The sequence below is a fragment of the Heliangelus exortis genome, chromosome 2 (genome assembly GCF_036169615.1).
Source record: "Heliangelus exortis chromosome 2, bHelExo1.hap1, whole genome shotgun sequence".
Taxonomy (NCBI): domain Eukaryota; kingdom Metazoa; phylum Chordata; class Aves; order Apodiformes; family Trochilidae; genus Heliangelus; species Heliangelus exortis.
The window spans coordinates 130,607,207-130,632,272 of NC_092423.1; the positions used below are offsets into that span (position 1 = coordinate 130,607,207).

Below are 25,066 nucleotides of genomic sequence, written 5' to 3' on the forward strand. Positions count from 1 at the left end.
GAACCTGGGGAAGGATTTACCTGTGGCAGGGAAACTCAGTCAGCTAAGCTGGCCTCTCCAGCCCCAGAGGACCAGGGCTCTCAGCCTCTCACCCTATCCTTTCTTTGCTGCAACAAATAAAATAAACCCAGCTGCTGCAACATGCCAGCACAGTGCCCATCCAGGGCTTAAGCCCTGGCTAAGCCCCCCAAATTGGCTTGTCTGGCTGCTGCCCCTTTGCCTGAAGGTTTTGAGGCTCTGGTGTGAAGGGAGTAACAGAGCAGGGCACACCATAGCTAGCTGCAGCAGAATATTTATTAGTAGGAAAGAACATTTAGGGGATTTCAGTAGGAGAATTTGTTTCAACTGTTGGTATCCACCATACATTGGTTTTCATCAAGATTGTTCAAGGTTACATATTTATGTAAGAAAACAAAATAATTCATATTTAGGTGCAATCAGTAATTCCAGTATGAAAAAGCACCATGTCACAAAACAGTTTACAATACAAAAGTCTTCAAAATCTAACATTTAAAAACAATATTTATTCAACAGTAATAACAATACAGTAAAAAAATCCTTAGTTCCCTTCAAACAATACTGCTTATATATTTTGGCACTGAAAATGAAACTATCACAAATGAGCCTTTTTAACCACACAATGCTGTTTTGTGAGTGTCTATATAACAAGGAATAAACATGCTTTTGTAGTCAGTCATTTTGCCAGCTGCAGTTTGAACTGATTTCTGCTTTAAAAAAAACCTCCAACAATAAAAATGAAAAAATGAAAACAAAAAACCCCACCTCCTAAGCTGCAGCATGTCTTCTGTCCCAGGACATCATCTGGAGAAGCATCTCCCTCAGACTCAGTTTCTTAAATAAGTCAATCCTGCCTGGAAGGCTGGATCTGAGCCTCTCTTCCCTCTCTGAACCTCATAAGCAATGAAGACCCCCCAGATGGTCCCATCTTTTGGGGGCTGACCCCAAGTTCTTGCTATATTGAAAACCCCAATAAGATTCTGACCCCAGACTTGCTGCTGAGACTCTTTCTCAAAATCTTATTTAATAAGTCACTACTCAGTCAATAAGTAACTTCCACAAATGGTCTTAAAATGTGAACCCATCATTTTTGTCCTGGTATAGCCAGCAGCTTCAAGGAAAACCATGTGCACAAGGGTGCTTGGCACGGGGGCCAGCGGGGTGCTGCAAGGGCACCCCTGGGTGGGTCTGCTCCTCAGGCCAGGACTGGCACCCAGCACCAGAGGGGGAAGCTTTAGTCTGAGAGAGGAAAGAGAGGATACGAGACTTTTCAGAAAGAATTAAATTTCTGCTCAAAACTGACCCCTATTAAAATGAGAACACAAGAGCTGTGCTCTGGGTGAAACGGCAGCCCCTGTGTGCAGCTACAACGGCCCTTGAAAAAAGGCTGATTCTAGTGAACATGCAGTCCTTGGTGCTATCTCTAAAAGCTGAACAAGAACAACAAAAAAAAAGAATAATTTTAAATAGTTTTTACATCTTACATCAAAGATGCCACTATGAGAACACACTAGTATCACACATTAATTAGTACAGGTTTAAAAATGCAAACCAATGCTGGTAAGACTCCCATACATTCTGCATATCATATGTACAGAAGAGAACAGCTTCTCAACAGGAGAGGACAGTCATAGAGAGATAGTATTTTTTTTTATTTTTTTTTTTCTGAGCATGTTGCATAATACAAATGCATTATCAGCATAAGAAAACTTTACTCTGACACTAAAAATCCAAGAAAGATCCTAACTGGAAGATAATAGCAGGGGGAACAGTGCGCGTGCTGGGGTTGAGGAGGCACAAAACACATACACAACCCTCTGCCAAATTCTCTGTCTCCTCTGATGGCTCCTCTGATCATCTGCTTCCATTTTACCAGGTAGGTTTAACTTGTTGCTCTGTGGGCACAGGCTCCCAGAGCATGCAACAGCACTGGGACAAATCCCTAGGGTTGCCCTTGGTCTTCCTGAGGCAGCTCACCTCTAGGTGTCATTTTCATGGGCTTTGCCTGGCTGAGAACTGGCTGGAGACCAGGAGTATCACTAGATAAATTTACAACAGAATAGGGGGAAAAATTAACACATCACAACAACTATAGGCAACTACACACAGGACACTAGAAATTCTAGACAGCCACAAGAACACTATGAGGATCAAATTAATTTAATTCATAGTTGTCCCTCCTTTCTGAGTTGTAAAAGTCTTCCTTAGGATATGTAGATTTGCTTGCAAAGCATTCATCTAGAGAGGTGACTAATTTTGCCAAGACACAGGGTATGCTGAACTCCATGCTGCTGCAGTTAGTCTGTCCATAGTAGCTTATTTAAAGATAGTTTTGTTATCTGCTCTGTGCTGCAATGTGGAAAGAGCCTGAAGGAACAGAGACAAGAAAGCTGTCCCTGTGGAATAATTACGTACTTAATGGGAACTGGACACTTGCATCTATTCAATTTTGGCCATGATTTAACTCAATTTGTAAGTCTTTACAGAACCAAAAATACCTGCCCAAATTTACTCAAACAAATGTGTAACTGTTTACTTTTGCATACACTGTATAATTCACTCAGGAATATTTAAAAATCCAAAGGTACCAAGTACTTCTGTCAGGAAAGGTGAATATTGACCACCTTGGGTTCAAAAGTGACACAGGACTGAGTACATAAAAATACACTACCAGACTCTGCAGGCAAAACTGAAGTGAGCAAGTGGAAGAGATAAGCATATTGAATTGAGTTTCAATCTGCCTCCTTGTAGCAATTGTGCAGACAAAAATAATCCCTAACATAATTAAGCACTTTATTTTTATGAGGCACGGTGAGCCCACCCTGCTAGCAATAACTCAGGCAGTTCTGCTCTCGGGTTAATTGGGACTTTTGCCAGCCTGGGAGCTAAACAAGTGGCAGGGCTGAATCTTAGAGGACCCACAATGAATAAATAACTCATGAACACTACTAAAACACAATTATGAAATCAAATCAAACAATATATCAAAGAAACATGATCTTGTAGAGCATCACCTGATTGAGCTCAAAATGTCCCTGCTCACTGCAGAGGGTTTGGACTGGATGACCTTTAAAGGTCCCTTCCAACCCAAACTGTCCCATGATTCTATGATTCTATGATTCATATGACTAAGAGCACAATGTCTTCACTAAGCTTCCTTACATCCTTATCAGATTGAATCTCTGGTTTTGTTTCTTTTCTTTTTCTCCCAGTAACTAATAAAAACTATTGGCTTGCCTCAGAAATGGGAATAAGCTAATGACAAGAAATAAAAAAGTGGTGGTACAGGAACTGTGATTTCTCCCGCAAACAACCAGGTAGGACCTGTTAATCTTCCCTCTGAGAGCAGCCAATTAACAGCACAAACAAAGCTTAGAATTTAAGAGGATTTTCTCAGGTGGGTTTACTAATCACCTTCATTCCATTTGGTGGGGTAATGTGAGGCCAGCCCCGAATACCACTGAAACCCCTGTCCCTAGGGAGGAGAACCAGAGGTCAGCCCCTGACACGTGTTTTTGACAGATGGCAGGGTTTCTGCCTGACATGATTGTGCCAAAATTATCTCTTGGTCCAGAGCATCTGGGTGCTCCAGGCAGCATCTGAGCACCACATGCAGGATGGCAGGAAAATACTGTTCCTGCATGGAAGAGAGGGACTCTCCAAGGAGTAAACCATGGGAGCTAAGAATGAGCTCTGGTCAGATTGACTTTGCAGTGCATCAGCAAACAGATACATGATAATGAAAACCACATTGTTCCAGAGGTTCAGTGTGTTCTTGGCATGTCTAATACTACCATTACTTAATTATAGGAAATAAATAGTGTGGTTGGCAAGGTACATGCAGGAGGGCCAAAGGCTAGGAACTGAATCAGAAGCTGTTCCATCTAAGTGCATCAAGCCAGACTCCTCCAGATGTCAGGGGCTGGTGTTTGTTGTCCATTCACAGAGAGAGTAGGGATGGCAACCAGGAGCCTCGGAGACCTGGACAGCCCGAGCACCTGCCCTGGGTAGGTGAGAATATCTTTGGTATAATGTCAGGGCAAGAGGGGAAGATCTAAGACATATCTCAGCTATACAGTAAGAGAATGCAACGTGGCCACCATGTCCTTCAGGATCTGGGAAGCACTCAGCAGGCTCAAAAAGCTCAGATAACCACTCCTGTGCAGGACCCAGACTCCTGAGCCTCAGCTTCATGGGGATGAAGCAGCCCTCAAACTGGGCTGTGGCAGAGGAGCTATTCTGGGCTGACTGCTGCTAAGGGGGAGTTTCACCCTGCAAATTCAAACCCTGATAGAGAAGCAGTGATATCTCTTCCAGTTTTTCATCTCCCTAGTCTTCTCACATCGTTTGCTACAACCCAGGCTCTTTTTTTGCCTTGTTTATTGTGCATTAGTCAGCATTTTACACTATACCTTAATCCCAACTATACATGTTAAAACAACACATCACCTGTGGGAGTAATGGGGAAATCAAATCTGTACATTGCAAGAAGCCCCTCACATCTGGCCTTTCCAGCTGTTACTTATTAAGATACGGAGAGCATACCTGAAAAGCTTTAAGTCTTCTGTAACACTCCCCCCTCCTGAAATAGCTTCTCAGTGTGGGTGATATGAAAGTAACAGCAACAAAATCCGGGCTGAAATAAGGAGTGCAGCCAGCTGAAACACCCATAATAGGCAGGGATGGTTTCTGCAAGGGATGAGGAAGTAGACTTTGCATCCAACTGATATTTCTACTGCTCTGAATTCCAGAGGCTTCTGCAGCCCCTCAATGGTGATCTGTTGTCACTGTTTTCCATGCCAATTTACCAACCTTGCTGCTTTTTTCCTCTGTCTACTTAAAACATAGGTGCTTTTTTCATCTTCCCCAGGCTGCAAAATGGTAGCTGGGCTTTGAGATTTGTATGGAGCATTCCCTTCTTGTCTACCATGAGAGGGAAGAAAGGTCCTGCTGGCAATGTTTTGCCCTCAGTTAGAAATGCCACATGCTCTTCCTGGAAGCTCTTTGTTTGGATTCTAACCAGGGCACAGCAAGAATCTCACTTACTTATACTCAGGAAAGAACAGAGTTATTCTCCTGCAGTTGCATGTTCATGCAAAAGGTGTTTAAAAGTGTATTTTGTTGGTGCCTCTGACTGTGTACACAGCAGGCAGAGCTGCTCAGCTAGAAGGTGAAATTTCTGGTCTAGCCCTATCTCAGCACACCTCACACCAGGAGCCTGACACATCACTGCTTTGTATCTTAGCTGTCTGCTGCACAGTCAATGGAAAACTCCACATGCATCTCCCAGCATTGCTCAACTGCCTGAGCTTGCCAAGTTTCTCTGCCTTTCTAAGGACAAGTTTGGCCCCTTATACCAAGGAAACCACCTCCTTCCACTGAAGGAGTCCTACGTGAGAGCCCAGGCAGCAAAACACAGAGCAAAGAGGGCATCCAAATGTTTGTGCAAAGAGCAGGTAAAATATTCATCTCCACTGGTTTTACTCCAGTTACCTGATGCCTATTTCCTGTATCCAAGGACCATCTCACCATAGGAAACCTAGGGAGCACCATGAGAGAGACAAAAGGAGGTGCTGGTGTGAGTGGGTGTTGGGGAGAGGTCTTGGCCAGCCCTCCTCTCTGCTTGTTTTGCTTGGTGCTCACTAGGCTTACTCTTTTGAAGGATGCCTTCTTTATCCTGACTCTGTTAGATTGCTATCATATTGCATCTTCACCAGCGTTGCTAAAAAAAAAAAAAAAAAGAAAAAAAAAAAAGAGAGAGAATTTTAAAACAAGGGAGACAGCTGAGCTGAGCTCAGGACATTTGTTTTGAGGCAGGGGATTCCCTCCCCATGGCCACGTGTCCCCAGGGACCTGCCACTTGTCACTGTGTTCCCCACTTCACATGCACAGTGGGACATCCGGCCCTGGCCATGCTCTCACCCAGCTTAGGCTGGGGATTAGGGCTCAGCATCAAGTTACTGCAGTTCACCAACTTTCCATGAGTCAGCTGAGCCGAGGCTTCTGCCCATGGGTGTGCTTCCAGCACACAGCAAATGAGACTTAGCTTGGTCTGCAGTGAAAGAAAATTAAGCTAAGCTGCATTATTGCACGTTTGCCATCAGTGAAGAGAGCACATGCAGAAAAGCCCAGGAGCTCAGCCCCTAGGGCAGCCACTACACTACGGGGACTTGGAGACTCATGAACCCTTCTTATGCCAGTGTGCAATACTTCTGCTACAGAAGTTACTTCTGGCTTACTGTCCTTAGCAGCAGTGTCTAGAAAATGTGGAGGTCATGCTTTAAAACAGAGAACAACAAAGGACAAAATGCTCCAACAGCAAGATAAAAATCCTACAAGCTCCTGATAACAGCAAGAGGACCAGCACAGCTCCATGTACCTTAGGAACGGCCACTGCTGTGAACTCACAGGGCTTCACATAATGTTGAAACATAAACCTCATAAACCATTTGTGCTCACAAAACCACATGCATGCTGGTTTTATGAGGGCTGTGTTCCCATTTCCCTTCCCAAAGCACCCTTAAACCAAAGACAGGCTGCTGCAGATGGCACAAGCCATAGTCCTCACTTCACATCTTCTGGCCCAGAGTTGGGCAAGCTGACTGGCATCTTCCATGGATTCAGCCTGCAAGCAGGATGCACACATGAATTCATTTGGACAAAACATGAGTGAGGGCCACCTCTTTCACATGCAACTAATACTGGAGATGCTTCTACAAATTTGAGAGGTGATGTGCAACAGGTGAGAGAGGTGATGGCTGTCTGCCATCCTCCTACATGGAAATGTTGCTAACGGATCAGTTGAAAGTGTCTAATTTGCTGTGCTATTTTATACAGGAAAAATATACAGTCATTTTGTCTTCAGATGGCTTATAAAGGCAGCTACAATTGCACATGTGAATGGCAGGAAAGCAGAAAATTCCAATCCGAGGCACAGCACACCCCTCCTGTCCTGCTGATCCAAGGTCTGCAGATGCTTCAATCACAACTCCAGTTATGGATCACTTTTAAAGCACATGCAGAAGCAGAGAAAGAAAGGGACAGTTAATAATTTTAAACAATACCAAACACCCGTGGTAGTCAGGTAGAAGAATAACCTCAGTTCACTCTGGAAATGTTTATACAATAATCTTATCTCCAGCTACGTCCTCTGCAGCTGTAGGCTAATTCTTATTCTTCCAGATTTTGTCAACTGTGGAAAGAATTACATGTCTGCTGGGTCATATCACACGTTATGTTTTCAAACACGTGTTTTATAGCATCCACATGTAAAGCAAGCCTGGCCCTAAAATTACTGAGCAAAAACAAACAGAAAGATTAGGTTTTGGGCCAGAAATATCTTACAAAACTAAAAAGAGATGGAATGCAGTTGCCTAAATAAAAGACAACGGTTTAAAGGTTTCAGTCACATGCAACTGTTTTCACAGAAAGAAGATGGAACTGCACAGGTTACCCAGGTTCACCCTCAGTAAATGGCAGCTCCTTAGGCCCAGGCTGCTTTGGGTCAGGATGCCTGCAGCCAAGCCAAGGTTCCTCTGGCATCACCCAGCCCTGCCCCACAGGTGATGGTGGTGATGGAGCAACAGTGGGATGGGGTGGGGTGGTTCCTGACAGAGGGGGTGTTGATCATTTTGTGTCCTCAGAGCTTCCTGCAGCAACCCCCAGCACTCTGGCCAGGCTGGTCCTGCTGATAAAAGCCCTCAAAGCACTCAGGAGGGAACCTGGCTTTGAATATACATGAACTGATGATGGATAAGGGAGAGAGGGCCAGGACCTCTACAGGTAAAGCAGAAAATTACCTTAAGAAACCAGGTGCAGGCTCTGCTTTGAAGGGTTAGATTTATGCACAGAATGTCTAATGAAATTTAGATAGAAATAGCTACAGAACATTTCTATCAGCTGGAGGAATCAGTGCAAAATTTAACAGGGTTGCTTGTAACAGCTAAAAGCAGTAAGGATTGAAATCTCTTGGTGAATCTGAATGGGCCTTTTTTGCTTTCTCACTCCAACCCTCCACCATTCCCTCCCTCAATATTTTGATTAAGAAAATGGGAATATATCATCACCTGTATTTCTGTGATTGTTTGTTTGAGACAAAGGTGTGTCTTCATAATTGAGTGTAATTAGCTACTCATAATCATTTTGGTACAACTGATTAGCAGTTCAATTTTCAATTTACTTGGTACAACTGATTAGCAGTTCAATTTTCAATTTATTTTTATTTTATTTTAATATGCTCTGCACTTGGAAAATTAAGTCTGAGATTTTTTTGGCCTCAGCTATTGTACATGTTAGGTAGTATTCAACAAAAAATTATTAATACTTGGCTAGTTTTTCATGACTTCTAATTAGTATTTAGCTAATCATCATCTGCAAAGAAGACTAAGTTGACTTGGTTTATTTTAAATTAAGGCTACTGGGGATTAGCATCTACAAGGTCACTTGACAAAACGCCAACCTTGCCTGTCAGACAAAGGTTACTCTAACAAGCTCACCAATTCCCAAGGCCCTGCACTGCCTACATGGCCACCTTTCCAACAGGATCACAGAGCAGACTTTAGCTAATGACAGATTAATGCCAATTTAGTCAGCATAATGCCTCCTGTCACTAAAGCTTTTCCATTGCAGCAGAGCTTGTGAAGTCCCTAAGAAATCCCACGGATGTGTACTGGCTTTGCATACAGCAACTCTGAGCAAAGGATAAAGTCTTGCAGCAGTAAAATTTCAGAACTCCTGCACCTAGGAGAAAAGATAAACATTCAACATTTCTCTCAAGAGCTGATCTTTTTTTGTTTTAATTTTTATATATATATAAATATACCATAAAGCGTACCATTTCCTCAGTTCAGTACAGACTTTTTTTTTTTCAACTTTACTAAAATAAATGAAATATAAATGCTACAATTTTATGCTTAAAACAAGTTTTGATGACAGCCTTCCCCTAAGGGGCAGTCCCAGAAACTCCATTAGCTACATGGAGAGAGACAAAAACACCCCCAAAACTTCATGCTACACAAGAGCATTCAGATCAGCAGATGTGCCTCGGCTGGAGCTGCATGTCCATGAGTTCATCATGTGAATGCCCACTCTCCTTAGTAGAAACTCCTTCATTACTAACCTGAAAATTTCACATTCAACATGTATCTCCCTTCTTAAATTCAATGCCAAGACCCAGTTTTCCATATATGTGTCTGTCCTTGCTGATCCCAAACGGCAAGAGGTATAGTCAGTTGTGGATTTGGGGATCAGGATTGCAAGTTGCTGAATTTTCAGATAAAGCCATGTGAAATCAAACACTGTAAACCTAGGAAAAACTGTCCATCTCTTTTTTTTCCCCTTCTCCCTCATGACCTGGAAAATGTTCATAGCATTGAAACAATGAGGTGTAGGAGCAGGGGTGCAGACAATACACCTCACGCCTGTTTTGCAATTTTGTACTTCTTCCCAATCCTGTTTTTGACCTTAACTGGTGCCTTCCGGACAGGAGGGGAGGTTCCAGGTGAATCTTTCCCATCACAACCCCTTTGGTTCAACCTATGCTACACTTTCAGGTACCGCGGGTGAATACTTAGCTACTAAAGCAGCAGTCTAAAAATCTGTTAGTGTGTCTTGCTGCTAAGGGTTTTGTTATTTATTTCCTCCTTCTCAACCCTGCTTTCCAAAATAGACACATTAAAACAAAACAAAAAAAAACAAAACAAACAAAAAAAACCAAAACAAAATCTTTAAAACAATGATAACACCACAATATCTGTTTATAACAGTACTGCCTGTGCTCTGGACAAATTGTTAAGAGCAATTCAGCATTCGTATATTAATCCACAACAAAAGAAGCTATAAGATGCCACAAAAGAAGGCATAATTGGCCATACAGAGGCAACACTACCATGAATGTTGTTTGGCAAGGAAAAAAAAAAAGCAGATACATAATTCATCCAAAGAAGGGGTTCAGAACTGCCCGGCGCTGCTGGGATCACACTGCAGGAGCCGGACTATGGATGGGTCGCTCTTGGCGCCTCGGATGAACTCTTCAAGAGAGAGCTTTCCTAGAAAAAGAAACATGGTTGCTTAGCACATGTGGTGGGTCACAGCATACCTGGCAAGCCTGAGGACAAGCATGGTGGAAGGAAGCTGGGGAAGCCCAAGGAAAACCCCTGAGAAAGCAACCCTGCAAGGCAAAGCCCTGCCCATCTGCACCCTGCTGGCTGTGGATGCTTGGGTGGATACAGGAGGAGGGGTGGGCTTGAGGGGGTCACCCCATGTGGGTAGGACACCCCAACTACCCAACACCCAACCCACCCTGGCACCTGGAAGGTGCCTACCATCACGGTTGGTGTCCATCTGGCGGAAGATCTTCTCTGTCCTCTTCTCTGGTGTCGATTCATCTTCTGGCATCTTCATTACAGAAGAAACCATCTTATAGATTGCCTGTGAGATACGACAGGAGCAGAGAGCTGGTAAGAAACACATTATCTTAATGCAGGGATATGATTATCTTGTGGTCACAAAAAAAAAAGGCAGAAAATAGACCAGGGCCATTTTCTGTGACCTGCTGTCTGGATGCTGAAGGCAGTCAGGTGGCACCAGTGCAGGCAGCTGCCCTCTTCAGTGGACAGTCATTTATAAAATATTGTTTCCTTATTTAGTCACGGTCAAACACAATCTGGGTTTGGACCGAGGTTACATTTTTCCTTATGAAAACAGTCACCAGATGAATTTATCACTTGTACAGCCTGTTAAGTACTGGCAGCTCCTTGAGCCTGAAGGAATGGTAAGACACTGAGGTCCTGTCCTGCACTGTGATGTGACTCTGTGCTTTGGCCACCCAGGCTCCATCCTCCCCACTCTCATCCTCTCACAATGCCTTCCCTTCCTCCCCATCTCATTTCTTTCCCCCTCTGGTCAGCATCCTGCTCACAGGGAGACCAGAGCAGTGACTCCCTCACTGCATTTCCCATGTCTCACTGACAATGAAGATTTGACCAGGGTGGTCGAGTCTTGGGGACTGGTGCTGATACACAGCCAAAAAAACCCATTCACAATTGGTTCCAGAGAAAGCAGATGTTGTGGTCCCACAGAGCACTGGTGCCACTCACAGACATTCTCTGCACAGAGAAATCCATTAGTCACAAAGGGTATAAGCTGCCCCTAAAGGAGAGACAATGTTAATTTTTAAACAAGGACGAGTAGCTGCCTCTGAACTAGTTATCCAAATGTTGCCTGCATGTTGAGCATGCAGTACCAGTACACAGGAGTTTTGTGTGTCAGATATCTCTATGGTGCTGCTCAGCTGGCAGAGCAGCAGCAGACAGATGGCTGTGGGATGGTGGCTTTGGGGGAGCCTCTTGGCTGTTTGGAGTGGCAGCACACCCAGTCCCAGCCCAAGGCAGCGTTGCCCTGGTCTAACCAGGTCCCTCTGCTTCCCCCTGAAACTCATTGCCCTCTTCCTGATGGTTGCTGCACGGAGCAGTCATCTTACCCTCCAGCCATGGCCTGTAGATACAGAGCAATTTCTTCCACATATTCAAATTCCTGTTCCCCCCTCTAACACGTCTGCAGTGGTCAGTCAGCAATTGAATGCAGATTTGATTGTTTGCAGCTACTTGTTCTCTGCTTCCCCCTGCTCTGGGAGTGGGGTCGTTGGTGCAGGACCAAGACTGATGACTGGATCTCTCCCCTCCCTTTTCCCATTCGTGGAGGCACTCTGCCCAGCCTGCTCCCATCATCTGGCTCAGGGTGCCCAAGGGACAGCTCCATCACAGCACAGAGTGACCTGCTGGAGGATGCCACTAAGCAGCACAGACATTTTACACTCAGAGCAGGGAACACACTCTTCATCACCCATCTTTCTGGCTTCTCTTCTGTCAGCAGCTCACCTTTCACATCTTCTGCACTTTAAATAACTTAGAGTCACATTCTGAGAAAGGCATATGTCTGTTTAATTAATTATCCATCTCTTATGCTCTGCACAGTCAAACATCTGCTCCCTCAGTTACATCACTGATGCCGTGGCTGCAGATTTCCTGATCTGCCCTCGGGTAAGTCTGTACCACTGGCTATGGGCCTGAGCAGGGGAAGACAGGAGAATATTTCAGTATCAAGAGTGGCTGGCTGAATGGAAAAGTGGTGGACACCTTTTTAATCCCCGTCATCATGATTTGCACTGCAGGAATCCCCAAAGGCTCCCAAAAGAGCAGAGCCTCAGTACAGGAAGGGATGCTGTGCACACAACCATGGTAATCTGATAACCAGAACAGAAGAAAGGATGAAAATGCAACCACATGATTATAGGGATGAAGGATCCGGGGAAAGAAGGGAGTAGGGGAAGAAAAAAATAAAAGAGGGTGGACAGGAAGAATTTACACCTTCCTCATCCTCATCAGCATGCAAGACTCACAGGGGTCAGAGCAGAGATGAGGATTATAAATCTACCGGTGTTTAAGCATCTTAAGATGCCTGGCTTTTGTCTGGGGTAGGAAGAGAGGTGGAGGGGTCACCCCCTCACTCTGGGTGAGAGGATGGCAAAGAAGAGAATCTGTATTGAAAGTGTGGGAGGAATGCCCGGGATTGGGAATGCAGGCATGTTTACTCTGATCAAAGTAACTATAGTAAGAATATGCAGATTTTTAGGACAAAAAAAAGCACTTCAAGATGACTTCATCCTCCAGGGTCCTTTTCACAGAGGCGTGTGAAGGGAATAACAGATGAGATATTCTAGGAAAGCCAGATGGGAATAACATAGTAAGCGTTCCTTTCATGCTGAAAATGGTTACTCTGGGCAAATTCTTATGTCCTTACTCAGAAGTTCAGTGGGAAGTTTTCCCAAAGTATAAGCCAGCTAAAGCTGATTAAGACTCTTGAGGCATGCCCCATATTAATTCAGTGCAGCTACACGGAGCTTTTTATTGCGTGTTTGAAAGAGCAAACTCTCGGAGGAAGCTGGTTTCATGTGATAATTACACGGAGCTGGACTGCATTTACCCTGGGCTGTAACCTGGGACTGAAAGGCTGCAGGGGCTCCACTCCACTCAGAGTACAACTCCTTGGCATCACAGCACTTGTGCTGAAAGGCATGGGTGGCATTCAGCAGGAGAAGGTTTGGAGGTGGCTACCTATCAGCAGCCACCTGAGTCAGGGAAGCCTTTGCAGAGGGACTTTGGTCAGGAGGGCTCCTTAAAGCTCCCTGGTGCCCCTGAATGTCACCAAGAAATTGTGTCTCATCATTGGAGTTAGCACAGGATGTAGCTTCATCTGAACTGGCTGGTTCCCTGCAGAGCTCTCCCCTTTGGTTTTCTACCTTCGTGTGGATGTGTAGCAAAGGGTGATTTAGGGCAAATCTCATCCCTTTATCCATTTGCACAGGTTTTGCTTCCAGCTGCTGGCTGCCACTGCTGCACTTGGGCCAGAAACACTGTGGGGGGCTGAACTTCCATGCTGTACTTGGCAAAGTGTTTAAGAGCTTCTTATAGTGATGGCAGCAATGACAGCATAAATTTTGAGGCAATCTTTTCTATTCTCTTGAAATAAATTTTGACAGCTAAAAAATCTCATGAAGTGAGTAATAGGACTGGAAAAATTGCTTTCCTCTCAATCCCATGAGGATTTTTGACAGTCTTTACTGAGAGCTATATCAGCTTCTGCGTCTTCCTGTATCAGCTTCTGTTTCCTCCTGGCTTATGAATGAGCTACCCATCCATCCAGTGAGACACAAGTGCTGTGTTTGTATTAAACTGGAGGTGTTATTGCCATCTCTCACCTCAGTATTCTTAGGATGCCTCATGACAAGGTTTCCATCTTTTATTTGAACTCGTACTTGAAGAAACTCTCGCCAAATATGCCCCATTTCAGCAAGGGGAACAAACACGGATCTTTTAGCTGGTTCTCAGCTATTTTTGAGTGGATTTGGTTATTTAGATTATAGGTAAACATATGGGAGACATGGAAAGGATTTCTACAGCAGAAGAAGCTCAGAAGTGAGATCTGTCAAGAGGGCAGGCTATGAAGCATTTTCCCGCAGTACTTTGCAGATGTGCTGGGCCTGGAGGTGCAGCAGTATCCTGTGGACCTTCTTTCATTAGACTCTGCAATCTTCAGCCCACCACTTCAGTCCATGAGGTTATGTGATCCACAGCTCCATGTGAATGGCTCATGTGTGTCTCTAAACAAAGTTTTTTTGTGACTTGCCCAGGGCAAGCTTCTGGGCAGGTGTAGTGAGTCTGTGATAGGCTGTGCATACAGGGTTATCCTAAATGGAGCTGAAAGGAATGAAGTGCCTCCTCCTTTAGCCCATTGTTTTGCAGAGAAAATGAGAGTCAAAAATCTCTTGTGGGCCATTCATGGTCATCTTCTTGGCAGCTGGACAGCCACTAGGGCTCCTGTGGGATGTGAGACATCTTGACCTGTAACTCTGCTGTTCCAGTGCTGCTGCTGCTACCACTGTTACCACAAACACCTTCCTGCAATGCTGAGCAAGAACCCAGTGCCTGCATTGCCTGCAGCAGGGTTAGATTAGACCAGGGCATGAGCAAAGAAATGCAAATAAACATCAGCATAACAGCAAAAATCACTACTGGGATGGGACTTTCAAAGCACAAATTAAAACAGACTGAAAAAAGAAGAAAAGGATGCCTTGCCCATGTTGTTTCAGATACAGTAATCCCACCATAATAGAGGCAGTATTTTTCTGTGAAACTAAGAGGTTTTTTTCGATTGATGGTGTTTCTTTTAGCCCTTATTTTGATGTATTATCTCTTGAAAAAATCCCCATGAAAACCTAACAAATCCTGCTATATCAATATGCAAATATATGCTGGATAAGGGACTTGTAATAGGTTCCTCTGAGGCATATATCAGAGATTTAACAGAGTTCTGCTTTTCACTATCAGAAAGATTGTGACAGCTGAGGCCCCCCAGGAAGACATTTGATACAGAATCCTGTCTTTCCATATTAAAAATTAATCATCTTTTGTAAATGAAAGTGATAGTTGTTAGCTGTTTTTTTATAAGTTTAGTCACTCTACATCAAAGGATCCTCTCAATGAAGCAAAAAAATGTGCTCATCTACTTCAGATTCTCACATCAGCTGAACACTCCTCCAGAGACTGGGAGGAGCTAAGGGTGACCAGTGCAGTGCAGGGACATCATCACCACCATAAAAACTGAAAGAAGAGGGTGAGTTAGACAAAGATATTGCCTCATGGGAAGCTCCATCATAGGAAAGACAGCTTTCCTGACTGTAAAACCACTGATGGTCCATGGTGCAGTAATGACTGTTGCCCAGGCTTATTAGACTGTTTCTGTCCATAATCAATTTGGATTTTAATCAATTAATGATAATAATTTTTTATCAACTGATAAAATGTCACCCTAGGCTGATCCCTAAGCTGCAGTTTCACTTGATGACACCATCATAGTTGTAAAAGAAAATCCTACGATTTGGTACCAACAGGACTGTGAAGAGGAGGCAGAGCATTTCAGCCTCTAATCATGCTGGTGAGCAGATGTGGGCTAACTGGAAAAAGCTGCTGGTTTTGCTGGTCCTTTGCTTGGCTCTCTAGAAAGACCTTTTTTTATTAAATTTGACATGGACACAGTTGTGGAATTGTTCTCTGGTTTGTAAATCTTCTGGTCTGGGGGGGCTTGTGCTGTCACTCAGCACGGATGCCTTCCTAGGTCACTAAAAAGCAGGAAGGGGCCCTGCAGTCCCTGGGACCTCTCCTCCTCCTCAGGAGCAGGCACTTGCTTGTGTTTGGCTCCTCATATTTGCTTTGTACTTTGTTAGCTCCTTTGGGGTTGTCTTTGCTTTCTCATGAGGAGAAATACAGTTAGGAAAACAATAATTGATAGCCTGTTTACCCTACCCAGCAGAGAGGAAGATTTGTAAAGACCAGAGATATCTTCTAATGCAAATATTCCATGGGGTTTGTCACGGCACAGAGACAGGGAGGTCTCTGTGTCCAAATGCAGTCCTGCTCTTTAACTCAGACACAGGAGAGCAAAACAGGATAAGTGAAAGATGACACAACAACCCTACATTTGCAGCTGAGCTTTGCATTTGGTCTTGCTGAAGCAGTAAAAGTGCTGGTGCTACTCTGAAGAGCCTCAGTAGAAGGATGAGGGCACCACACCCTAGGTTGATTCCCTGCATGCAGTTTACCACCACAGCCTGTAATTTGTGTGCATTCCTTTCCCTTGATTTCCAGTGCAAATATAAATCTGAATAACACAGTACATAGTTTAGCATTTAAAATTTTCCAGGGAAAGAAGGATCTTGATAGCAGGCTTTTTTTTTTTTTTTTTTTTTTTTTTTAAACAGTGATGCATTATTCAGGCTCAAGCTGTGCAACGATAACACCATATCAAAAATCTTTTTAAGCTTTTCAGTAGAGTGATGCACCTCAAGGGTAAAAACATGCTAGAGAAAGCCAAGGTGAGGTGGGACTCCTCCTACTAGCACTGCAAGAAAATGCATCCAAAGAAGCTGTATATGGAATCATCATTGTCTACTCAGATAAGGTTTATCTATGCTTACAATTTAATATGAAGACAGCTAATATGGTTTGAAGCATGCAGACCTTGCTGGAATTAGGCAGACAGACATCTTTTAAAACATATGAGCTGGTTCACTGTAACAACATGATTTCAAAGCAGATTTTTTTATCATTGGGGATGGAGCCTGTCTTCCTTAAAAGGACACTACTTGGTTCATCTGAGATATCTACTTGGTCCAACAGTGATTAATTCCTTTGCAGTGATTCCCCAGGGGACAGAATCACATTTATCAGGTTAGTTGCCATGCTCCTGCCCGATAAAGAAGTTCTCTCCCCAAAGGAGAACTTCCCATGCAGCGTGTTGCTCAGGAAAAACTTGGATGTCAAATGCTGTAGCTTGAATGGTGACATGATCTTTGCAAAACACAGTAACAACTTAGATGCAAGCAGTTACACAGGCAACCAAGACCATAAACCCCTAAAAAATGCTTCCAGAATTTTAAATTCAGTGTTTTATCGGAGCATTGCTTAAAAATCTCCTCAGAAGGAAGGAGGCCACGGGGTGCCTCTGAGCAGCACGTACCTGCACGATTTCCAGCATCTCTGACTTACTGATGTAGCCGTTCCCATCAAGGTCGTACATGCTGAATGCCCACTTCAGCTTTTGCTCCAGTTTACCTCTTGACGTTACACTCAAGGCTATGATGAATTCTCTGAAATCTATTGTTCCATCTCCATTGGCGTCAAAAGTGCGGAACACGTGTTCCGCGAACTTAGAAGCGTCCCCATAAGGGAAAAAGTTCCCATATATTTTTTTAAACTCCTCCATTGATAAATGTCCACTTGGACAGTCTCTCAAGAAGCCTTTGTACCACTCCTGGATCTCGTGTTCTGTAAAGTCTGTACTTTCTAGCAAATCTTGCATGACTTCAGGGCGTAGTTTGCTGTTTTGCTTTCCCATATTGGTTTCAAAATATTAACTGCAGAGGAAAATCAAACACATACAAATTATTATTATTATTACTGCCACTACCACTACAACAACTACTACTACTACTTAATAACTATTAGATTGGAGGCTTTAGAAGAACAGTGCACTCTATTCTGCGTTTTCTGATAATAGCTTACCCTTAGCAATCATTTGAAACTTTGGGCAGTGTGCACTACTAAAAGTATAAGCTCAAAAAACTAACAAGCCTAATATCTATATATTGATTACATTGTCTTTTCACAGACCGGAGAACTGTAACTGAGTTGAATTCATTGCTATCCCATTTTTCCTTTGAATCATAAGGCAGGAAATGGATGTTGCAAGGTATAGCTGAGCCTCAGCTGTGTGCTGCAGCACCCTCTCCATCTCAACTCTCTCACGGCCAGACCTGGGTAAGATACATTATTTGTACCTCTGATGGAAACCAGCTTGCTGCAAGGAGCTGCATTCACTCAGTCTTGCTCCAAAACAGGATCAAGCTGCATCCCCAGTGTACAATGAAACCAGGGGCTTCGAAGCCCTTCTAGATCTACTTTTATAGCCAGAATCAAACACAGCAACCCAGAATCCGTTTCTCCTGTTTAGCATGGACAAGTTCCCATTTTAGTTAAAAATGCAGCAGCACCCCACCCCAACTATTACTGTGGTTTCTAATTGTTCTTGTAACCAGAAATTGGATCTATTACTAAATAATAATAATAATAATCTGGGTGGTTACAGCTCTTTGAAAAAAATCTCTTTAAAAAAAAATTAAAAAAGGAGAAAAGTACCCAGACATCAAAATTTGAAGTTCATTTCTCTTAAATTAACCATTAAGAAATATTATTTGGTACAGGTTCTGTTAAATCATGTTGATTATATTTTATTTAAGGCAAGTTGCTACATACCACATTGTGCAGCAGATTTACTAATGACTGATGCCCTTGGGGCTTTAAGTTTTGGAGTCTGAATGTGCTGGCTCCAAAAGGCAACAGCATCAGTTTTACTGGAAACTTAGCATTATACCTGAATTGTGGGGAGCTATTCTCTATTGACAGAATCCTCCCTGAGAATCTGTCACATGAATGATGGACATAACTAAAAGGTGATGTACAGATAACTGAAGTAGGATTGCAAAATAATTTATACCAGACTCCCACACCGTTGTCAGAATGGAGCTTCTGGGCCACAGAGATGGAGTTCTGAATGATGGATGTCTGAAGTGGATAATGAGAATTCAATAAAATGTCCTCTCTAGACCAAGGTAATATTTTAAAAAATGAGGACTAATAGAGTACCATTACATGTCAGAAGCAGCTAGTGAGAAATGTACCACCATTTGAAGCTAATCTCCTTTTCCATTTAGCATTGGGAAAAAGGAATTGAGGTTCCCCTGGGTTGGTGCTGATTGTTTCCTGTGGCTCCCTTTCTCTACAAGGTTAATTTGAACTCCACAAGGTAGCTAGAGGAATGACCCCTTAATCTCCTGTGCTTGAACCAGAATGACCACAGTTTTTTTTTTTTTCAAAGGTAAAATGGTGGAATCCATCCTAGATCTATCTCCACAAAATGGCTGTCTGGTAACGATGTCTAATCAAAACTTGTTGCATACACATTCAATGGTGAATAGGTCCCCCTGTTCTCAGAGATAAAGTTGAAAGGGGTGAGGACTCGTACCTAATGGGATCTTCCCCATCTCCTGTCCATTTCAAGGGCCTGAGGGACTAGCTTGATCCAAATAATATTTTTTTTCCTCCAAATTGTCTCCAAAACACTTGGAAAGTGGAAGATGCCATCTCAAAGGTTATTTTATCTGTTGCCTTTCCTTCTTTCATCCTCACCAAAACCTACGGTACAGTTTTTAAGTCATCCAAGTTTGTAATACCCTGAAATTACCAAAAAAGTTCCTGTTTTATTGGCCTGCTCCTATGGCTGCTGGGGCATCTGGAGGTTGTGTTGCCTTCAGTGGGTGTTGGAATGGGTCCATAATACACAGGCTGGGAATTAGTCAAGTGAAAGGATTACATTAGGGCAGCCAGACAGCTTTATGTCAGGCAAAACAACACGAGAGGGATGGAAAAGGGAGTGGATAAGTGAAGTGACCAGGCTTAGTTTAGGGCAGCACTGGTTTAATAAAAAATAAACTAGTGAAATCCCCAGAGTGGGTAGCAGCTACACAGGCCCGGGGTCAGCAGCTCTTCTGCAGCCCCAGGAGCTGCACACTTCTCAGACAGATGGAGGAGAAAGGGAAAATCTCTGACTAATTTGCAACCTGGATGCAGCAGGAGTGGGCTGGCATTAGCCAGGCAATCCCTTGCTGCTTTTTAGTATCTCAAAGATGTGAAAACCCAAAACTCAGCTTGCACACTTCTAGTTCAGAAGTTTTTGAAAAACAAAACAGCGAGGTAACACACAGGCAGTGGTCTTCAAGAGGCAGCTGCTAAGAATGTGTTACAGTCCAAAAAAACGACACACTTATACCTGCACATGGTTGCAGGTGCAACTTATTTTTACCAAATAATAAAAAATACAGAATAGCAGAATACGGTGAATTGCATTGGGAGGAGCAAAACATCATGATCAGAAAATTCTGTGTTCTCCAGGCACAGAAAGAGAGTGAACCACATGGGGCTTGCAGCAAAAGGGTGAAACTCACAGCCACTGTGACACCAGCCAACACAGTCAACACTAGAAGGATTAATTCTGAATCTCCTTGTGGTGAATTTATATCATGCTCTTTGTCCTCCAGATTGTTTCTTGTTAATAAATGGTATTCTAGGAACTGTAATGATGGGATTTATTGTTCCCATTCTACCAACAACAGATCAAAATGCTTTTGTGGTCCAAATACAGAAAATCCTTGAAGACACTTGAAGATCCTTATAATCACTTCATATACTACTCCCTGACTCTTAGGATAGATTATATTAGTATTATTATTATTATTAGAGTGAGCTAAGAGAATGTCAGCTAGCAATGACAGCAATAAATGCACAGAGTGAAATAAAACTGGATCCAGCTTTAGGCATTTTTTTACACTTTATCACTTCTGTAGATCTTTCAAATTTCTAATGAATTATTACATGTTAAAAATAGAGCAAAAAACTAATGAACACAGTCACAGTCACGAAGTAAAATACTGACAATACTAAGAAATGGGTGCTATGGGCACACAAAGCAAAGACAAGTTGTTGAATTATTACATTTAATTGCATTTCTACAACTTCTTCCTCTGACACAATGGTGTTAGACATGATATATATGAACCATGTTCTATATGGGACCACGTGACACAAAAATATTAAAGTCTTAATTATGAAGGCAATCCTGCTTGGTAAAAGATTGTGATGGGTTTATTGCTTGAAGGGTGGATACCATTTCAGCCAACAACTACAGAAGATCAGAAAGGAAAGCATCACTGCTGTGTGGTTGCTATGGAAAGAATCTCCATTCACTGATTATTGTAGGAAATGTCAGGCTCAGATCCACAAAGTTAATTCTTGGAGCTTGCTCTAATCAGGTCTAAGTCTGGAGTTTTTAAGATGAGACTGAGGACAGAGCTTTTTGGCAGTCAAAAGGCTGTGACAAGTCAGCATTAAGAGAATAACTAAGTGAAATAGTGATGGGCACCACACCAATTGGCTTTCCCTGCAGTGCTGTGGTGTGTGTGCAGAGAGGACACCAGTGCTGCTACAGCCCTCTCCTCAAACAGGGAGAACTGACTGGGCAGAAAGGCAATGAGCACTCACTCCATTGCCTGTCTCATGTCAGCAGTTTCCTGCTGCTCAGGTACAGCTGTTACCTCCATCTGAAACCCCTGGCAAACATGATTTGATGATGGAGCTGGGAAGATGAAGCAGCAGCCAAGAGTGTGCAGCCAACCACTGCTGTGCTACTGCAAGGCAAGCTACTAAATATGTTTCCTTAAAAGAAATAAAACGTATTTCTTTTCTGCTGGGGGTTTCCGTGTAATAATGAAGAGCTAGCAACAGATTTCTAACAATGTTCTTGCTCCTCAAACTTGAAAAGCACCATATGAAGACAACCCTTCTTTTGGGGTTTCTGGTGGGTTTTATTATTAAAATACTTATTTAAAACTAAGATAACTTAGTTTTGATTTAGGCTTAAGCACAGAGGAAAGGCCACTGATGAGAAAAAACAAAATGAGAAAGAGCACTTGGTCATGGAAGTGTTGCTCTGAAAGTAAAGAACTAATATTTGGTACTTTTGAAGCTAACAACATAAAAAACAGATGAAAAGTGTAAAGAATTAGTTTGAAGACAACTCCTGCCTGATACATGTCCAGTGGGGATAGCAAGAGAAATCACACCACAGCCCTGGCTACTGTGTAAAATTGAGGGCAGAAAACTTTCAGAAAGAAGCCATGGAAGCTCCATTTTGTGATTTCAATGTTATTTCACAACTGAAAATTATAAAGCACTGGATAACAGAACATGATCTTTAGGATGCAAAGTTTCAGTGGCACAGAGATAACACTGGACAATGCAAGAAGCCTTTTACACAGCTGGTTTATAAAGTCCTAAAGCCACACGAGGCACACAGAGGTAATTCTGGGACATGGATGGAGAAAATCTTGCTAACACACCATTGAAGTGACCAGGACACTTCTCCATCATAGCTGAGAGACTGCAGGATGATGGATATACCAGTACCAGCTCACTTGACCAGTAATACTACAGAAAACAGGGATGAGCCACCTCACTGCTGTTTTTCTTCAGAAATGGTTGTTTCATGGTTTCTTGTGCACATGGCCTGACCAAGAAATAATCCCAAGAAATAATCCACTCCAGGGGGCAAGGCTGTCTTTAACATTTCTAACACATAATTTGGGAATTTTCCTGGGAACAACAATCATGGGATTTGGATCTCTGCTGATCAACTGAAGAAGTTCCAGATAACCAATGGAATGAGCCAAAGGTTGAGCAGGACAACAGCAACACCACTATTGCCACCTGGCAGTGGTGAGAAAGCAGAGCTGCAGATGAGCCAGTCCCCTGTGGCAATGCCTGATGGTTTGTCTGTGTGACAAGGGTTTCCTTCAGGCACTGTGGTACTCCACTCACCATCACCCTTGTTTTCCTCCAGCAAGTTCTGAACATAAACAAATACCTGAATATGTGGCAAGTGGACTCATGCATACCATTTATTTCTCAAGCTGCCAACACATCTGGATGTGGCAGGAATCCCACCTTCTTTCATGTCCTACCCAAGGAAAGTCATCTCCTGTCACTGCATAGCAGCCTCCACATCAAAGCCTACAGGGCTCCCACAGACTAAATTCTCCTGTCTCTCCTTCCAGTTACATTTCTGCCTGTCCCTCTGCAACTTGGCTCTGTCACAAGCTTGAAGAAGGAGTACAACTCTGTTATGGTTAACCAAATGTCTGCTTAACCAAACTTTGTAGCCCAGCACCCCCTTACCCTGTGATAAAGGGAGGATGTCAGGGGAAGAAAGACTGCGGTGCATTTCAGAGCATGGGACTTGGCTGGGGATGTGTCCTCAGGGCTCACAAGCCAAAATTTTGCCCCGTTCTCAACACATTTCACAGTAAGAGATGTTATCTTCCTTCCCTGGCAGCTGCTACCACTGCTTAGTAAAGCTGCAGATACCAAAAGCCTGTTCACAAAGTGCAGCATGGGGCAGTCTTTGCAAATTCTGCTGTAATTTGTGATGCAATGTACACACATTTCCAAATGAACATCTGGCTTCTCTTTGTCCACCCAGTTTCTGAATAGGGGAAAGCATGTGCATTTACAAAAGTCAAGGCCTTGCTGGACACTTTCTGGTGTAAAAGCCAAGTTTCCTTCGTAAGGTCAGCTGTTCCTTCAGGCTGTAATACTGCTAACTGCTGTAGAACCTCTGTAATGGAATAGTTCAAAGCAGAAGCTACCTCAAATGATACATTTTCATCCCATCTGTGCAGACTGTTTCCTTGTGTCTGGAACACCAACATTGCCACCGCAAACCCAACAGTAAATGTGGGCAATGCCCTGCTTGTCATCTTGTAGCTCTCCTGCAAGACTTGGGTGAGCAAGGCAAGAACATCTGTCTGTTCATGATCTCTGTCCTGACCTGCACAGGGAAACTCTTCAATTGTTCACTGAGCTCCCCAAGAGCAGGTCAGGCAGAACATTCTTCTTTTGCACTGTTCTCATTCCTCCCTTCTGATGTTCTCAACTTTGGTGTCACCTCCAGCCCTGCTCTTTACCTACCAGCTGGAAAATTCAGTGCCAGCATTGAATCTCTCCTGGGATACAATGATTTTTGGGAAAGAACTTGTTGGGTTTTAGCCTTTAGCCATGAAGTGCAAGTGTGACCTGATCAGGAGATTCTACAGAAAACTACCCTGCAGACTCTTGGAAGCAGCCACTTTTTTTCCTTCTGGCCATTTCTAGTTTGTTTTCACATGTTCATTTGAGTAACCAGTGTGGCAATGCTTGCCAAGAAAGACTTTTGTTTATTTAAAAAAAAAACAATCCAGCATCTTGGAACATATTTTTGAAAGAAAACTAAGCCTATTAAAAGTCTCAAGGTGGTTTAGCAAAAAAAATAAATACATGCAGAGTGAAATTCTAAGCCTTGCCATCCTCAATTTATCTGCTTACATTGGCAAGCAGCAAAAAAAATATAGATAAAATTAATGAGCAAGATTAATTTAAAAAATCTGACACATTTTTATGAATATTCACAGCAGCAAACAGATTTGCAGTGCAGTATAAGAAATACCTAAGGCCTGAAACACATACTACAGAGTAAAAATTCTGGTTAAAATTATAGCAGACACTGAAGAACAGGCAAGAAGAATAACACAGAAATGAAGAGGAAAAAAAAAAACAAACCAGAGGAAAAGATGTAGATGGGATCATCATCCAGTATTACTGTTTAATTTGTCAACTGAAGGAACAGGGGACACATGTGTCATCCAGTCACTGATTGGTGCTTCATAATGTGTTCATCAGAATAAATCTCATTCATTTTGTATTAGGCTATGACTGTGATTCCAGGCTCCTGACATTTTCACTGCTTCACTGGTGAAAAAATGTTTTACTGGTTTGTGTCACCTTCTTGCTCCTGTGGCCCCCTTACTGGGGACCCTTCCCCTCCAAAAGGTATCCCTGGTTGCTCCTTTGACAGGACTCATTCCATGCTTTCCTGCTACAGCCCCCAGGAGAAACTCAAAACAAGAAAGAAAAGTAAAACCTCTCCAGCTCAGTGCTCTACTTGAGGTGGGCAGTCCAAGCAGGAGCAGCTGCAACAAGTTCCTGTGTTTGAAACTTGCAGACACTTATGGATATCAAACATCAAAAGCCCAGGCTCATCCCTTCAGATTTACCCTGGCAGAGAAATGCTACAGCTGCTCCACGCTGTCTCCTGTTTCTCTTTATGACAATTCCTTTGTGCATTTTAGCAATGGGCTGGTGTGGGGGTGGAGGAGGGAAAAGCAGGAGAAAGGCAGTGCCCCTGTCAATAAATGTGGGTACATTCTAGCAGGGACTTTAGGACTGGTGGGTTATGTAGGCAACAGCCTGGTGCTTATCATGTTGCTCTCAGCAGTGTGCATGCTCTG

At 43.2% G+C, this 25,066-nt stretch overlaps 1 protein-coding gene across 3 annotated transcripts in view; it reads right to left on the minus strand.

Moving 5' to 3' along the window:
- Window positions 1-276: 276 nt before the first annotated feature.
- Window positions 277-25,066, minus strand: part of NCALD (neurocalcin delta) — a 55,896-nt gene continuing 31,106 nt past the window's right edge. For all 3 annotated transcript variants that reach the window (XM_071738083.1, XM_071738085.1, XM_071738084.1), the window contains 3 exons: window positions 17,092-17,488; window positions 10,341-10,446; window positions 277-10,064 (listed from right to left, as the gene is read on the minus strand). In XM_071738083.1, the coding sequence (XP_071594184.1) occupies window positions 9,967-10,064; window positions 10,341-10,446; window positions 17,092-17,469 (582 nt within the window). In that variant the 5' untranslated portion in view covers window positions 17,470-17,488 and the 3' untranslated portion in view covers window positions 277-9,966. The remainder of the gene's footprint in view (window positions 10,065-10,340; window positions 10,447-17,091; window positions 17,489-25,066) is intronic.